This window comes from Lutra lutra, chromosome 17 (genome assembly GCF_902655055.1).
Source record: "Lutra lutra chromosome 17, mLutLut1.2, whole genome shotgun sequence".
Classification (NCBI taxonomy): domain Eukaryota; kingdom Metazoa; phylum Chordata; class Mammalia; order Carnivora; family Mustelidae; genus Lutra; species Lutra lutra.
The window spans coordinates 26,173,043-26,190,990 of NC_062294.1; the positions used below are offsets into that span (position 1 = coordinate 26,173,043).

Here is a 17,948-nt window from a genome sequence, read left to right on the forward strand (position 1 = left end):
CCTCAAGGCTCATCCCTGTTTTAGCAGGTGTCAGAATTTCCTGTTTTTAAGGCTGGATAATATCCCACTGTATGATTAAACCACATCTTATCTACTCATCGATCCAGAGATGGACACCTGAGTTGCTTCTAGCTCTTGACTATTGGGAACAGTGCTGCGATGAACAAGAGTAGGCAAGTATCTCTACAAAATCCTGCTTTCAGTTCTTTTGTGTGTATACCCAGAAGTAGGATTATTGGATCATGTGGTAATGCCATTTTTAATTTTTTGAGGAAACTTTATACTGTTTTCCACAGTGGCTGCACCATTTTACATTCACGCCAATAGTGCACAAGAGTTCCAATTTGTCTAAATCCTCACCAACACTTGTTGTTTTTGTTTTTGTTTTGTTTTGGGCAGTGGTCGTCCTAATGAGTATGAGGTGCTGTCTCTCTCACTGTGGTTCTGATTAGCATTTTCCTGATGATGAGGGATGTCGAGCATCTTTTCATGTTTGTTGGCGACGGTACGTCATCTTTAGAGAAAAGTCTATGCAGTTCTTTGCCCAACTTTTTTTTTTTTTTTTAAAGATTTTATTTATTTATTTGACAGAGAGAAATCACAAGTAGGCAGAGAGGCAGGCAGAGAGAGAGGAGGAAGCAGGCTCCCTGCTGAGCAGAAAGCCCGATGTGGGGCTCGAACCCAGGACCTGGGATCATGACCTGAGCCGAAGGCAGCGGCTTAACCCACTGAGCCACCCAGGCGCCCCATCTTTGCCCAACTTTGAATTGGGTTGGTTTACTGTTGTTGAACTGTAGGAGTTGGTTATATATTCTGAACATTAACTCCATCTCAGACACATGATTTGCAAATATTTTCTCCCTTTCTGTGTTTTCCTTTTCATGCTGTTGATCGTTTCCTTTGATGTGCAGAAATGCTTCATGTTTGTTGTAGTCCCATTTGCTTATTTTTGTTTCTATTGCCTGGGATTTTGGTGTCAGGTCCAAGAAATCATTACCAAATCCAATACCATAAAGATTTTCCCTATTTTTTCTTTAACTGGGAGTTTTATACTTTTAGGTCTTATGTTTGGATTTTTAATCCATTTTGAGTTAAATTTTGTATATAGTGTTAGGTAAGGGTCCGACTTCATTCTTCTGTAGTAATTATTTTACTTGGAATTCCTATCACTTCATTGTACCTAGGCTCTCTTCTATTAAAAAAACAGGTTAAGAACTTTTCTATTCATCAACAGATACAACAAAGAAAATTAAAAGACAAGCCACAAACTGGGAGATATTTTTGCAATATGGATAACTGACAACGGATCAGTATCCAGAACAGTCCTGTAGATCAATAAGAAGACAAACAACCTAGTAGAAAAACAGGTAAGACACATAAAGGGACATTTCAGAGAAGAGTGAGCATGAATGGCCAGTGAATATATATATTAAAAAAAATCAGCCTTGGGGCACCTGGGTGGCTCAGTGGGTTAAACCTCTGCCTTCAGCTCACGTCATGATCTCAGGGTCCTGGGATGGAGCCCCACGTCGGGCTCTCTGCTCAACTCATTACCCCTCTCTGCCTGCCTCTCTGCCTACTTGTGATCTCTCTCTCTGTCAAATAAAAAAAACTTAATAAAAAATATTTTAAAAAAATCAGCCTCATTAGTGTTAAGTAAAATGCAAATCAGCATCACAGTGAGTTATTTTATACCCATTAAATGGGCAAAAGTTAAGAACTCTAATAGTGAGGACCGCTGATCGGAGAGGAGATCGCTACCTTTCAGCACCATCTTGTGAGGTCAAACAAGTAATTTATCCTATAAGCCAGCAGTTTCGCTCTTGGGTGAAACTCATCCCTGAGAAACTCTCAAATAAATGACCCAGATGCATTGAAGAATGTGCATGGTGACAATGTTGATGATAGAGCAGAAGACCGTATATGAGCCAAATGTCCAGTGTTGAGAGAAGGCTTCTGGAAACTGTGACATGTTCCCACAATAGGCTGTATCACTCCACTGTAAAAAGGAGCTGCCCCAGGATGGCCGGAAGCTCAAACCTAAAACTGAGTGAGAGAGGCCAGGTGCACGCAGCGTGGTATTTGACAAAGCTTGAAACCAAACCAAAACAATATATTCATTAGATAGATAACACAAGGGGGTCATAAACATAAAGTCCAGGAGGGTGGCTACTCCAGGGGAAGCGGGCAGCAGGGACCATGCAGAAGAAACCCTGAAGCATTGATTATGTTCCAGAACCTAAGTGAAGGGACATTCATGGGTGTTCCTTTGCAATACTTCATAATCTAAAGATATGGCACAATTTTTTTTACATGTATCAACATATAAATATAACACGATAAAAAGTATTTTTTACAGGGGCACCTGGCTGCCTCAGTCTGTGGAGTGTGCAACTGTTAACCTCAGAGTCATGAGTTCCAGCCCCACATTGGGTAGAGAGATTACTTAGAAAGAAACTAAGTATTCTTCACAGCCTGTCCTAGTTAGTCCTCATGGGCCCCTTTGGCTCTAAGCTACTCCATCACAGCTGCCAGTTTAGCAAGGTCTGATAGGAAACACCCCATTATTCCAGTATCTGTTTATTTGGGGGAAGAATTTGGAAAAAGCAGGTGTGTCACCGCTGCCAGAACAAATTCTGGGCCCAGAACCCACAGTGGAGGCTGGAGGCTGGTAAGATGAGACACCAGGAAAGACCCTGGGGCAGGAGGAAAGAGCCAGATGACAAACTGTGCCGGACCCAGCGCCCCACCACCCCTAGGATCGCTAAAATTCCTTAGGCTGCATCTTCCTGCACTTTGGCCCAAGTCAGACAGAGAATGAGTGGGTCATCAGGCAGCCATCTACCATTACATTTCTGGGAAGGAACAGGGATAAAATCACTAAACAAAGGGGTCCCACAGAGAATGCTATCACGAAGCCACCTCTGTAAGACTTTCCAGAGTTAATGACCACGGCAGGGGTCTGAAAACATCACCTCTTTCCTGAGAGATCTGTTGTGCGGTGTGGGTCCCCACAGAACACTCGTGGGCTAAATGGAAGGAGGTGAGCGTGTTTCCGCTATAATTAAGTGAAGCAATACCCTCATTGCCACGTAACTCAGCTTCACCATGTTCTCTCGACAAATACATATAGGTTGTAACTGGACACATTTTTTCCTGTGGCTTGTCTTAGTGCAGTGGCAGAAAAGCCTTTTAAAATCACAACAGTCTATGCAGATAACTAGTCTTTCAAAATGGAGTAAGGTTTGTTAGTTTTTATTAATGTCTTTTGAAAAATGCCTTAAACGTTGCGGAACTTAATTTTCACTCCTGGCCAATAAACATGATGTATCATGCTATGCGGACAGCTCCCCCTAAAGATCTTTGAAATGATGTGGACATTCAGCCAGGAGAATCCTCTGGAATGTAGATCAAGGCCTGAGCTGGCTCAAAACCTGAGAAAACCCCTCTTGGATTTCCCAATGATTTGAAAAGAGGCACATTACTTAATATTTATCTGAAAATCTTGGATAAAGACATGAACGTGAAATGCTAAATTAGAAAATGACAGTGGCTTTTGAAAAGTTTTGTTAAGTGTTTTGCTCCTGAGCCTACAAGATAGCAGAGTGCCAAGCCCTCTTGTTCCCATTAAGATAAGGTCAATCTCTGGGAACAACTGTTGTTACCTCTTCCAACCCATGGTTCTGGCAAATACCAACTCTTATTACTGGTTTCTGTCCCCAGTCTTCAAGCGTCAACATGCATCATTCCCACACATTCCCTTCAATAAATCACACCCCCTTTCTCTGACCTGTCTCATTGGTTGCCCTTGAATCTATATTCCCTTGTCACTCATTTGCTTTTCTGGATCGAAAGAAAAGAAACTCTCCTCAGGGAAGAATGTTCATTGCACAAAGGGAGGCATGGAAATTGTTGGGAATCAAATAAACTTTCAAGGGTGATACAAGAACAGAGAACAACATAAAGATTAAAAACTCTGAGTTTTTTTTTGTTTGTTTTTTGTTTTTTTCTTAATTAGGCATAGGTGGGAGATGTTTGCAAGGATTAGCTGGTTCTGTGTGCTCCCTTTATGGATTCTGAAACACTAGCAGTTCCCAGGACTATTTTCAGAGCTGTCCTGACACTTGTTAATAATATTGGTGTATAAAGCTGTGCTCTTTTTAAACTCATTTAGACACAAAGAAAATTAGCTAGTATGTGCCAGAAGGGAAAGGGGAGAAAATCAAGTTATTGCTGTCAGAGAGAGAATGCGAAAGCTTTAAGTAAAATCAAAGAGACCTTTTCCCAACAGATCCAAGTACCAGTGAGTGACATTTTCAGGTGAAAAGCTAATATTCTCCCTTTTTGATGAACTGACCTGCAGCTCGTTCCTGGGCAAGGCCCAACAAGCCCCTAATTGGCCGCCCTGACCTACATCAATGCAATGAAACGTTTCCAATAAGCTGAACTCCTGAAATTAACATAGTTTGGAAGAGTCTGATGTTCTTTTTTGCTTTCAAAACCGATTGCCCCCTAAATGCAATGGAGGATTTTAAATTGCATTCTGAACAGGAAAAGGACATTAGTGGAAAAACTGGTGAAATGTGAATAAAGCCCGTGGCTTAGTTAACAGAGTTTAATAAATGCACACGGTTACATAAGATGAGGGGGGACCCTGGGTGGAGGATATAGGCTGCCTCTCTATACTATCTTCAGTGGAATGGTGCCCCATCAGTTGACCTGACTCTGATCTCTGAAGAGCAGACCTCTGGCTTGGGGAGGAGCCCCATTTGTACCTTCCCCTAAACCACAGCACAGGCAATGGTAGAGGGTACCCTGAAACGAGAATGTTCGTGTCCCAAGGAAGGCTGCCAGCCGAGTGGGCTGGGTTACGGTGTCTCTGTGCTAGACAGAAATGCACAGACCTGGAAAAATCAACAAAATGAGCTCAAACAAAAGCAGGCTGGGCCTGTCACCTTTGTTAATCATTTGCTCTCAGTAGGAGAGTGTGGTTATACATGGTCTCAGGATTCCCCTTGATTCACTATTTTAGTGATTTTATTCACTATTCATTAAGGAGGGGAGTTTACTGCTCACTCAAAATAGTGATATCAAGAGTGAGCAACAGAATTCCAAATTCAGACAATTTCTTTACGTTTTAGGGTATTTAACTGTCTTTTAGAAATTATCTGTGTATATTTGAATTAAAAAATTTCAGCTTACCCATATGAGGTAAGGATTGTAAGATTAAGTTTCTTATTGTTAAGCATTTATCCTACATTTTGTTCAAGTTATTTCAAGTATAGATTTTTCTTTTAAACACAAAGATATCTGCTTTCAGAAACACACATACGGCCTCTGCACAGTTATTTTCCTTTGCTAAGATGTGTAAAATATTTTCATTTAAGCACAACTGTTTCAAGCATAAAGATGAACAGCTCTTTTGGGGTTTCTTGAAGGATGGGGGAACAGAACAGACAGACTCACAGTGGGGCTGACCTGAGTAAGTCACTGAATACTTCTGCATTCTGACTGCACTACTTCAGAAGCAGTGTTCTGGAAACTTCTCAGGTCCAGTGGTGCTGAGAGATTAAGGAGAAACTCTGTAAGATACTGAGAACTCTCTTAGGCAGAGCACGCAATTTATATTTAAAATAAGAAACAAATTAATTCGGCTACAGAAGCATTAAAAATTTTTTACACCACGGGCGCCTGTGTGGCTCAGCCAGTTAAGTATCTGATTCTTGATTTTGGCTCAGGTCATGATCTCAGGGTTTTGAGACTGAGCCCCGCCACAGGCTCCATGGTCAGCGGGGAGTCTGCTGGAGATTCCCTCCCTCTGCCCCTCCTCCTGCTCACTCACTATCTTTCTAAATGAAATAGATAAATCTTTTAAAAAACAGATTAAAAAAATTTCTATGCCAGATCACTGGGGTTAAGTGAACTTTTTTAATGAAAGGGGCTGGGATGGTGGAATGATCTTTTTCTTGGATTTGGAAGGGCTTTGAGCTGAGAATAAATAAGATCTGACTTATTTTTGAACAAGACCACTGTGGCTGCTATGGTGAGAAGTCTCAAGGTGGGGTGGAGAGTGGGTGCAGGGGGCCATTGGGAGGGGACACAACCATCCAGTGCGAGACTGGCGGTGGGGGAAGACGTGTCAGATCGTACAGGTGATTTGAAGATAGACCCAAAAGACATGGAGAGGAAGGGCAGGGCCAAGGAGGCACCCAGGTTTTTGTCCTGTGCAAGAGGGAAGGATAGTGTTGTCTGTAACAGAGAAGACAGAAATTATAGGAGGAACAGACTGAGGCAGATTAGTTCCATTTCAGCCAAGTGAGGTCAGACGTTGAAGTAGAATGTCAAGTAGGTGGCGGGATCCAAGTCTGGAGATGGAGGGAGGGTCTGAGCTGCAGATCAAATTTTGGGTAGCACGTAGATATTTAAAAAGCTTGAGATAGGATAAGATGCCCTCACGAGGGAGAACGGCTAGGCTAGGAGAGACTCAAAGACTCAGACTGGGGCCGTCCAAAGTTCAGAGGTCAAGGAGAGCAGGAGGGACAGACCCAGGAGTCCAGACTTGCCCCACTCCCCTGGCAGCCCGGATGGTCCCAGGGAAAAACCTGAATGTGGTGAGGTGTTTGCATATAATTAAGGCCTCAGTTACCTGGGAACAGAGCCTTAAGGGGAAAGGAAACACATTTTCCTGCTATTGATTTTAAGAGCAGTTTGCTGTTTGAGTCATTTGTGGACTCATTTTGAAAAACTCACCTCTTTGAAGGGAACAAATAGTGATCTATAAGCCTGATTTGGGGAGGACTGCAAGGGAGAGGGGTAGTAATTGAAAGGCTTGAAGGCAACCTTGTAACTGGAAATAGGTTTCAAAAGCTACTTATAATAATCTGTTCGAAATGTAAAACAGGGAATAAATTCTGCACATGCATACCCACTTATTCCCAGCATGTGACTCCAGCATAATTTTTTTTTTCCCAACAAGAGAAAAAAATGGCAGCCGCCTTAGGACAGACTTTAAATACAAAGCTATCTGTGAAAACAGTGAATCCAAAAATGAAACAATACACTTTTCTCCCTCTGACTATGCCTTGTCTCTAGGCCCTGGCTCTATGCAAACACCGTGCTAGCAAAGAAAGGCCCACCTTTCTGGGACACAAATCGTTGCTACAGAGAACATCCCTCAAATTCATGAGTCTGGTGCAAATAAAAGAGCAGCCCCGGAACACGGATTTAGTTGGGCATTATTGTCAATTACGATCAAAGACAAAATTCTCTGATCGCTTTGTCTGATCATCTGTAGTACTCGAGTTACAGAAATAGTACTTGTACAGAATGTATTCATGTGCAAAACCGATCATTTATTTAGCAACAAAATCAAATTATAAAAACACTGTTTCCATCTTAAAACATGCATTTAAAAAGCCATTCTGGCATTCTAAGTTTGCAGGGAGACATCTGCACAATTTGGATCCCCAAATCCCTCTATAATTTCTAATGACAAAGATAGTTGTCACTCATGGGAAGTCAGCGTAGAGACAACTATCCTTCAAATGGGGTGGCCTGCAGGGAACAAAGCTTCTTACTCAAGCCAAGGTTTCCGCCTTGATCTCCGGGGAAGAGCTCTGTGCTTGCTGAAACAGATCCTCGGTACATGGTCAGGAATCCTGTAGGTAATGGTGCTGCCGAATTTACTGAAGAGGGAAAACAGCGTCAAGGTCTCCTACCTACTTACATTTGCCCCGTGAAGCTTCTCAAATGGGGCCCTTCCTAACCAGCCACCCTAAAGTCTGGTTTTCAATATAAGAAGAGCTGGTACACGCCCTTTAATAATTACTTTGCGATTCCAAATGACTCCCTGACAGCTGCTCTAGGGAGGGAAGGAACTGCTGTGCTGGTGGCTCTGAAGATCTCAAGACAAAAGCCAGGCTCAGGTTAACCATTTCCCCTCCAGGCTGCCTGCAGAGCTTTGTGCACCTAGACCCCAAAGCCCTGGCTCCAGAGGAGGAAGGCAATGTGTAAAAGCCCCTTCAGTAAAAGTCCCACCATTCATCTGCCTGTTCCTTTTTCTTCTTTATTCTTGGCTTGGGGTAACTCCCCACAGGCAGGGGACACAAGTAAGGCTGACATCCTAGGGCTGACTGCTGTCCTCTGAGCACCCATGAGGAAGATGGAGCAGTTACGCTCACGTGAACATCTGTGAGCAGGCGAAGATGGCCCATTTGTACCTGTCCTGTGGAGCTAGTGAAACTGGACAATTGGAGGCTATTACACTCCCAGGCACAAGGGATCCCAGTTCCAACTGTACTGCGATGCATGTATTAACCATCCTTCTTTATAAGGGACTTTGGTTTCTCTCCAGCTGGGGGTTCATGGGTTAAGTAGGCCTGGGCTGTGGGTCAGCAGGTTGGGATAATCTCATATGCCTCATAGGTCAAGGACCTCCTACAGCACATCCTTTCCCACACGGACTGCTGCAGGAAATAAGCCATGACATGGGACACGGTTCTGGTCCTATAGAAGGTCAGCAAGGCTCCTATCAAGGACACACAGAGTGGTTCCCTCCAACAGGAGCACTTCTGTGTTCTTCTGGCCTTCAGTCGTCCATGTCAGTCAGTTTTCTCTTCTTATAGTTCTGAACGAGGCTGGAGGCTGTGATCAGAGAAGCCTGCCCCTTCTCCCAACACTGGAAGTCATTCAGTCCTTTCTGTCCTGTTTGAAACAAGCCCCTCTCCATCTCATCCAGCCTGGCTACCAGTGCTGAAGTGTCTTCATTGTAAGCATTCTGGGAGGAGTCCATGATGCGGCGAAAACGTCCAATGAATGTCTGAAGGAGAAGCAAATGAGAGAAATCAGATCCATTTTACCCCTGTACATTTTTGTTTTAAAGATTTTATTTCTAAGTAATCTCTTCATCCTTTTCAAGAAGGACTTGATTTCACAACCCTGAGATCAAGAGTCACGTGATCCATTGACAGAGGCTGCCAGGTGGCCCATCCCTGAACATCCCTGAACATTAAATGTCACGAAGGGGAAGTTTGGACTCAGTCGGGAGGAGGTCTGAGGCCACTACCACTCAAGTTGTATCACGTTGCCACACCTCAATTTCCCCGTCTGTGAAACAGACTATTAGGAAAATCCAATGGGTTGTTACGGAAACCAGTGAAGGAACACCTGTAAAGCATCTCACAAATGACTTGCAAGAAGAAGCTCCTCGAAAAGCATTACCTGTTATTGTTATTAGGGACAAAGGCCATAATAATGCACAGTGACACGTGCAGACAGGTTTCAACCAAAGAAGATTCCTGATCTAATTGAACGCATTTTCTACTTTTTTCAGTCTGAGAGCAGGACAGAGACACATGTGATCTAGGAGTGTCACTCCACCCTAGGGCTCCGAGACCAAGCCACGAGCCCTGGCTTCAGTTTCTTCCTCGACCTTGTGGCGATGTCACCTTATATGTCAGCAACTTTACAGGACTTCAAAGCAATGATGGGAAAAGAAAACAAAGAAATCACTAGCCAAGGGCAGTGTTCCAGTTCAAGAACATGTCCTGGAGATACTGTAAGACAAATGGGTTTTCCTCACTTTTAGCTTCCTGCTCACAAGAGTTTCCTAAGCTCCAATGGTCTACAGTCTGTGTATTGGCTTCTTTATCTGAATGCAGAGCAATGAAGTGTTTCTTTACTATCCACATTAAAAATTGCACAAGGACACATTAGCCCAACACTGGGCAGAAATGTGTCTTTAGCCACCGATTCTTATAAAGCTAGAAATGAAGGAGTAAAACAAGAGGTAGAAAAGGAGGTTTCTTCTAATATTAGCAGAATAAAAAGTTAAAATAAGGTCATACCTAAAGGATGGTACTATGTGCATAACACTGTCTTGTCCATGGAACATAACAGTAATAGCTACCATTTATTAAATAGCACAATATAATCTCACTGTGATGTGGTAATTTTGGCACTATTGTATCTCTACGTAATAGGCGAAAAATTGAGAAGCCTAGAGAGAACAAGTAGCTTGACCAGATCACACCGTGAGGACACAGTGCAGATGCAGAGCCACATCTTAGCCCCAGAGCAAGGGAAGGGAACAAGTAACAGGTACATTCCTGACAGGCGCCCTCAGGCCAGTCCTCGGGCTGGGCTGGTACATTTGGGAGCCTGTCCCTGTGGTCAACCATCGTCCCTTTCTTATTTCCAGGACTTTCTGTTGGTCCCAAGTCTTAACAAGCAAATATGAAAAGCTGCAGACCAATCATTTTGAAGTAGGTATATAATCAGCAAACACAGTCTAACTGTCGGCTGACGTGGAATAACGAACGAACCGTGTAAATGGTACACTTCCCCAAGAATAGTGAAGTCTGCCGGCGACCACACCAGCTCCCAGGGCCCGTGCAGTGCCTTAGGTTTTCACATCAATCACTTGCCTGCAGGAGAGACTGGGAAATGTCTGCATTCTCTGGACTGTCGAAATGCAGGAGCTGGGAGCCAAACCCATAGAAATGTGGCCCCAGCTTGTGGAGGTCCACCACATTGGCGTCGGCACTGAACACCGTCCTCCAACCTTGTTGGTAGATCTTGGGGAGTTCCACGGAAAGGATCCGCCGCTTGTTGTCAAAAAGTCCCTTTGCCAGCCACAAGGGGAGTTCAAGCTTTGAGCCCTGCATCAGACAAGAACACAGATTTTAACAACAAATCACATAGCAAGCATGTGTGCTAGAAAAGAAATACACACTCCATTGGCAAATATCAGTGTTGGCTGTTCTCCTTGGCGGCAGGGCTACCATGTGCAGAAGCCTGGTTGTGACCTGAAAAACTGAACCGCAGGGGCTCAAGTTCAATGTCATGATGGAACGGCAAGAAATGGATTTATTCAACGAAAGCAAAGTACAGAACAAAACCATGGTATTAAGGGAAACTTTTCTAACTCACAGAAATAAAAGCTCCCAATTGCAGTCACTTCATAAATATAATAAACATTTCCACTTTCTCTGAATATTCAATATCTATTCCTCATATACACTGACTGGGGGCCTGCTATGTGCTAAGAAGCACACCCTGGGTGCCAAGGGCTAGATGGAAAAACAGTATCAGCCTGACCTCAGACCACAGGCCCTCTGTTTCCCACTTCATAGTTTCAGAGATGACAGAAAAGATAAATCTATATTTTTAAAGCCTTAACAGAATTGGAAAATATGGTGAGGGGGCCACAACAGACCAGAAATTGAGAGAAATATCCAAAAAATAAAAGTCAAACCTAACTAAGTCGAAGGAGGTACAATAGCATAGAACTCTCATGGAGCAGAACTGCTGCAAAAGGCAGGAGAGGCTTTGCAGTGTGTATGAGCAGAGCTTTTTGCCAACCTCCCAGGGCCAGGGAGACAAATGCTGAGTTCAAGGCTTCCAAAGAAGCCAGAACATAAGGAATCAAGATTTGAGAAGAAAAGGATAGAGAGAGAATGAAGTCCAATTTCTGTACCAAATATCATGAGTAATTAGGCACTAGCTTTAAAATAAATCTTAAAAAATCAATTAGAAATTACAGATCTGAAAAATGCAAGAATTGAACTTTAAGAACTCAACAGGGGGGAGCGCCTGGGTGACTCAGTTGGGTAAGCATCTGATTCTTGATTTCAGTTCAAGTCATGATCTCAGGGTCCAGAGATTGAGACCCCTATTGGGATTCTCCCTTTCCCCCTCCCCACTTAAAAAAAACCAAAACTCAATAGATTAAGTTACATTTGACATGCCTACCAGATTTGACACAGATAGAGGGCCATGAATTTAAAAAAGAGTGATCAGAAAATGTCCAACTGAAGCATAGAAAGAAAATACAGGAAACAGCATGAGAGATGTGGAATATGGTAGAAAGAAAGGAAGTCAGTCTAACCTGCATGTAATTTGAAGCCCAGAAAGAGAAGAGGAATAGATTGAAGCAAAGGAAGTATCTGAGAAGAAAACAGTCATGGAATTTCCAAAATTTAAGAGAGATATCAAGTTACAGATTCTAGGAACATTATGAAGCAGGATAAATATTTTTTTTAAGATTTTATTTATTTATTTGACAGAGATCACAAGTAGGCAGAGAGGCAGGCAGAGAGAGAGGGGGAAGCAGGCTCCCCGTTGAGCAGAGAGCCCAATGCGGGGCTCAGTCCCAGGACTCTGAGATCATGACCTGAGCTGAAGGCATAACCCACTGAGCTTAACCCACTGAGCCATCCAGGTGCCCCCGAAGTAGGAAAAATATTAATAAAACCACAACTCGGCACATCTTACTCAAATTGCTGAAAAACGAAGACCTAGAGAAAATCTTAGAAGGCATTGCTGGTGGGGTGAGAACACATCTTTTACAAAAGGAGCTAGAAGAGTCAAAGCCAACCTCTCAACAGAAATGAAGGAAGACACAAAACAATGAAAATGGAATGACAGCTTTTATTTTTATTTATTTTTAAAAAGATTTTATTTATTTGAGAGAGACAGTACAAGAAGGGGTAGGGCCAGAGGGAAAAGCAGGCTCCCCACTGAGCAGGGAGCCTGATGTAGGGCTCCATGATCATCAACTGAACCGAAGGCTTGAAATTTAACTGAAAGAGTCAACCAGGTGCCCCTGGAATGACATCTTTTAAAAAGGCCTGAAATAACAGCAAATCTAAAATTCTATACCCGGTGAAAATATCCTTTAAAAAGTAATGGGAAAACAAAGGTATTTTCACACAGGAAGTGTGCGGAAAGTTAACCCAGCAGGCCTCAGACTGCCCTCCTTAGAAAGGCCTGCTTGTAAGGTTGGTCCTTGGTGGGTGTCCTTGAATCTGGGTTTCAGGAGGGTTCCCACTATTCTCAGAATGGATACATGTGCTTCACTGTGCTTAGTTTGCACAATGTGGTTTATGCTGAATACCTGCTTTCCTTCTGGGAGTCTGGAATCTTTGTATATGTTAGGTAGAGTGCCTATGTAACTAGCCCTCAATAAGACCTTGGGTACTGAGTCTCTAATGAGCTTTCCTGGTACACAAATATTTCACACATGTCACAATGCATTACTGGAGAAATTCAGTGGATCCAGTGTGACTCCGCTGGGACTTGAAAGCTTGTATCCAGCTTTCTGCAAACGTCATTCTCCACACCCTTTCCCTTTGCTGGTTTTACTCTATATCCTTTTATTGTATTAAAATGTAAACATAAGAATGACTGTATACTGAGTCCTTTGTGTTCTCTTAGTGAATCATCAAACCGCGGATTGGTCTTGGGGACCCCCTTGTACAGACAGAAATGGAGAATTTATCACCAGAAGACACAGAGTAAGTAAATCTTGAAGAATGAAAATGATCCCAGAAATAAATATGGAAATACAGGACAGACAGTTAACAGTAGGAAGGCAAAAATAAACACAAATATGTCAGTAATTAAATTAAATGTAAATAAGTTAAATACACCAGTTGGAAAATTGTCTAACCAAATAAAAACAAAACCCCACTATATGCTGCTTAAAAGAGATGTTATCTTTTTTTTTTTTTTTTTAGATTTTATTTATTTATTTGACAGAGAGAGAGAGATCACAAGTAGGCAGAGAGGGAGGCAGAGAGATTGGGGGAAGCAGGCTCCCCGCCAAGCAGAGAGCCCGATGCGGGGCTCAATCCCAGGACCCCCGAGATCATGACCTGAGCCGAAGGCAGAGGCTTTAACCCACTGAGCCACCTGGGTGCCCCAAAAGAGATATATCTTAAATAAAAAGACATAGAAAGATTGAAAAAAGAAAGTCATGCAGGTAATAAAAGAAAGGAGACTAGAGATACAATAATAAAAGGGTCATCATATCCACAAGAAAAAGATAGGCATCTGTCTAAACTGACAGAAGTAAAAGGAGAAATAGACAAATCCATAATTATAGTGGGAGACTTTGGCATATCTCTTTAGATAAGTAATAGCCAAAAACCCCAATAAGGATTGAGAAGTTCTCAACAAAACAGCAAACTTGACCTGACTTACATTATTTATCACACATCATGACTTCATAATATATATCTATTCAAGTGCATATAGAATGTTTAAGTGGATTTTATGCTGCAGTATAAAACAAGCTTTCTTTCAAAAGACCGAAATCTTTCAGACTACATTCTCTTGCCACAGGGTAATGAATTAAACTAGAAATCAAAAACAGAAAAGATGAAAAGCAAAATCTCAACATGTTTGCAATTAAGCACTGGTCTTCTAAATAACTATGAGTCAATGAAGAAATCACAATGGAAATTAGAAATTATTTTGAACTCACTGATATGAAAATAAAATACAACAGATCAAAACTTGTGGAATGTAATTAAAGTTGAGCTCAGAGGAAATGCAGAGCTAAAAAATGCATAAAGGAAAGCTGAAAAATCAATCACCTGGGGACCCATCTCAAAATGCATGGGCAGAGTTGTGGGGGGTAGAAAACAATAGAAAATTAAATCCAAAGAAAGTAGCAGTTAAGAACTAATTAAGAACTTAATAACCTAGAAAACAAGGGTACAAAAAGAAAACTGAGAGTTATAAGTTAGTTCTTTTAAAAGACTAATAAAACAGATGAACACATGAGAGGGGGGAGAATGAGAGAGAGAAAGAGAGAGAGAAGGTAACAAACCATAGGAGATTCAACAATAGAGAATAAACAGGGTTGATGGGGGAGAGAGGTGGAGGGTGGGCTAGATGGGTGAGAGGCATTAAGGAGGGCACTTGTGATGACACTGGGTATTGTATGTAAGTGATGAATCACTTAATTCTACTCCTGAAACTAATACTGCACTGTATGTTAACTAACTAGGATTTAAATATAATTTTGAAGAAAATAAAAGACTAATGTAATTGATAAACTCCTAGGAAGACTAATGAAAGGAGCATTTCTCCATATCAAAAATAAAAACTGGGGCACCTGTGTGGCTCAGTCATTAAGCATCTGCCTTCAGCTCAGGTTATGATCCCAGGGTCCTGGGACACGGATCGAGCCCTGCATCAGCTCCCTGCTTAGCAGGAAGCCTGCTTCTCCCTCTCCCACACCCCCTGCTTGTGTTCCCTCTCTCGCTCTTTCTCTCTGTCAAATAAATAAATATAATCTTTTGTTTGTTTGTTTTAAAAGCTTTTATTTATTTATTCGATCGATAGTGATCACTATCCAGAGAGAGAGAGGGAAGCAGGCTCCCTGCTGAGCAGAGAGCCTGTTGTGAGACTTGATCCCAGGACCCTGAGATCATGATCTGAGCTGAAGGCAGAGGCTTAACCCACTGAGCCACCCAGGTATCCCTAAATAAATAGAATCTTAAAAAAAAACCCAAAAAACCCAAATAATAAAAACCAAGACACCAATATAATCCTACAGATGTCAGAAAGATAGTAAAAAGATATTTTGAAGATTATACCACTACATTTGGAAATCTATATGAAATCGTCCAAATTCCTAGGGGAGAAAACAATGTACCAAGAAAAACACAGGAAGAAACAGAAAACCTAAATAGTCCTGTATCTATGAATGAAATTAAGTATGTTATTAAAAACCGTCCTACACAAATCTCCCAAACAGAATTCCAAATAATTTATGTAGACACCGCCCCCAAAGAGGTAGAGCATAACCACCCACTCCTTACGTGAGGCTGTGTATAATGACTCCCTCCCCAAAAGAGAAGAGTATGGAAAGGTGGAAAAAAGTTAACTTTTTTTGGTGGGGGGGGGTTGGGGGAGAGAGAGAGAGAGGGAGGGAGAGAGTGTGTGTGTGAGAGAGAAAGAGTGAGATAGAGAGAGAGGTGGGGAGGAGCAGAGGGAAAGGGAGAGAATCCTAAGCAGGCTCCACTCCCAGAACAGAGCCTAACTCGGGGCTCAATCCCACGACTCTGAGATCAGGATCTGAGCCGAAATCAAGAGCTGGATGCTTAAGCAGCTGAGTCACCCAGGAGCCCTGGAAAAAGTAACTTTATGGTGAAGAATCCTGACAAACACTACCTTAGCCAGGTGATGGAGGTTCCTATCGGTGATAAACCACACCGACACTATATGCCCTTGATATGCCGCCATGAAAATAGCACTTCACCTCTGTGATCTTCCTCCTCAAATCAGTCTAACCATGAGGGAATCATCAGACAAATCCCAACTGAGGAACATTCCACAAATTACCTGACCGGCACTCCACAAAACTGTCATGGTCACTAAACACAAAGAAAATCTGATCAACTATCACAGCCAAGAGCAGCCTAAGGATACGGGATACTAAATGCAACGGGGGTGACCTGGCTGGAATCCTGGAACACAAAAAAGGCCATTTGGTAAAAGGAAGGCAATATGAATAACATATGGGCAGCACATCTCTGCTTACAAGTGTGTATGAGAACACAATCCTTCTGACTATAAGGCAAAGCTAAGAAATAACGTCTTAATTTTCCACAAATCAAAAAAACAAGCTCACGATTATTATTTTTAAACACAGAGGCAAATCCTGAAGAAACTCTTTAAATAAAAAGTCGACAGACCGGGTGGACCCGGCAAGGAAAACTGGGGGGAAAGCAAAGCAGGGCCCCCTAATTTTTGTTAGAAATTTTGTCGTCACCATTTGACCTTTGTATATGGATTACTTTGATAAAAATGGAAACAAACACGCCAAACTAACACACCCTTCCAAGCAAAATGTAGGTTAAAGAGGAAATAACAAAATAACCATCTTGAGCCCCTTCCTGGGGCAAACTAGCTTGTGAAGTCCCACAGCTCCAGGCACCAATCCCAAGCTCACCACGGGCAGTGGGACCCTGAACAAGTTACACAACCTTTCTGGGCTTCAGATTCCTGGTGTGTAACCAGATCCAACTATAGGGTCATGGAAGGATTAAAGGAGTCACAGAAGGGAAGATTCCCTCCCCCACACCATCCACGCCTGCACTGAAGCCCTCGGTAGACGGTTGCGGATACCGTCGTCGCTGCGCAGGAATGAATCTAGGAATTTGCGGTTCCCAGACGTATCACATCCTCTTACAGAACCCAACGCTGTCGTTTTAAGACAAACGTGAGCAGAACCCCCCGATCCTGAAGTCGTCAGTAGTAGCCGGTCCTTTAAGCCTTAGACACAAGACAGGGCGAGCGGGGGCACTGCTCAATTTGGACAGCTTCAAAAATGGTATCAGACCACCTAGGATAAATTCGGTTTCACACAGGAGGCCGCCGCTAAGAAAGCGCTTCAGCGCGCCGAGACCGGCGGTTACAGCTTGTTTGTGCATAAAGCCCGCCTCCCCCGCACCCCAAAACGACAAATCCCAAGGGGGATCACGGTTTTGGCGCGGCGGCCACGCCCAGCGGGAACTGTAGTCTTTCCCCGGGAACGCGCGTGGGCAGGCTTACCTGAGGGATCGCGTGGTCAGTCTCCGGCCCTCCGCTCCGCTCCAGGAAGAAAGCGCCGAGGCGAGGCATGGGGGTCTCTGTGCGCACCGGGAGCTTCTCGTGGGACATCAGGATGTCGTCCAAGGATAGAAAGTTTTCCTCAGGCCCCAGCGCCCCCGACTCTACCCGGAAATAAGCCTCAGACATGGCGGCGGCGGCGGCTTGAACTTCTTCGCTTCCACTCGTGTGGTGCCGGGAGTCCGAGATATAAAAGCCTGAAAAAGCGGATGCTGGTCAAGGTTGTGAAGAGTGTGGCGGTTTGCTGTGGCCGCCAGGCTGATTGAAAATTTTCCCGCTCTGCGGATGGGCCAGACTGGAGCAATCGCTCCCGGCGGGCCTGCCCAGGCAGAAACAATCGACAGCCTGCGGACTTGGTCCCACGTGATCAGGGGCGGGGCGCAGTTCCTACCTGCGCGGGGAAGATTTGTACCCTGCAGAGTGTGAGCTCAGTGTGGGAACTTATTTATTTTTTTGGAAAGATTTTATTTATTTGACAGAAAGAGGGAGAGCACAGCAGGAGGAACAGTAGGCAGAGGGAGAAGCAGACTTTCCGCTGAGTGGGG

General features: G+C 43.3%; 1 protein-coding gene across 1 annotated transcript; it reads right to left on the reverse strand.

The window, feature by feature from the left end:
• Positions 1-7,331: 7,331 nt before the first annotated feature.
• Positions 7,332-17,727, reverse strand: GINS3 (GINS complex subunit 3). The gene is made up of 3 exons (XM_047712339.1): positions 17,347-17,727; positions 10,425-10,658; positions 7,332-8,818 (listed from the first exon to the last, which is right to left on the reverse strand). Exons 1-3 carry the CDS (start codon positions 17,530-17,532, stop codon positions 8,588-8,590), a joined length of 651 nt encoding a protein of 216 aa, XP_047568295.1. The 5' UTR covers positions 17,533-17,727; the 3' UTR covers positions 7,332-8,587.
• Positions 17,728-17,948: the final 221 nt, after the last annotated feature.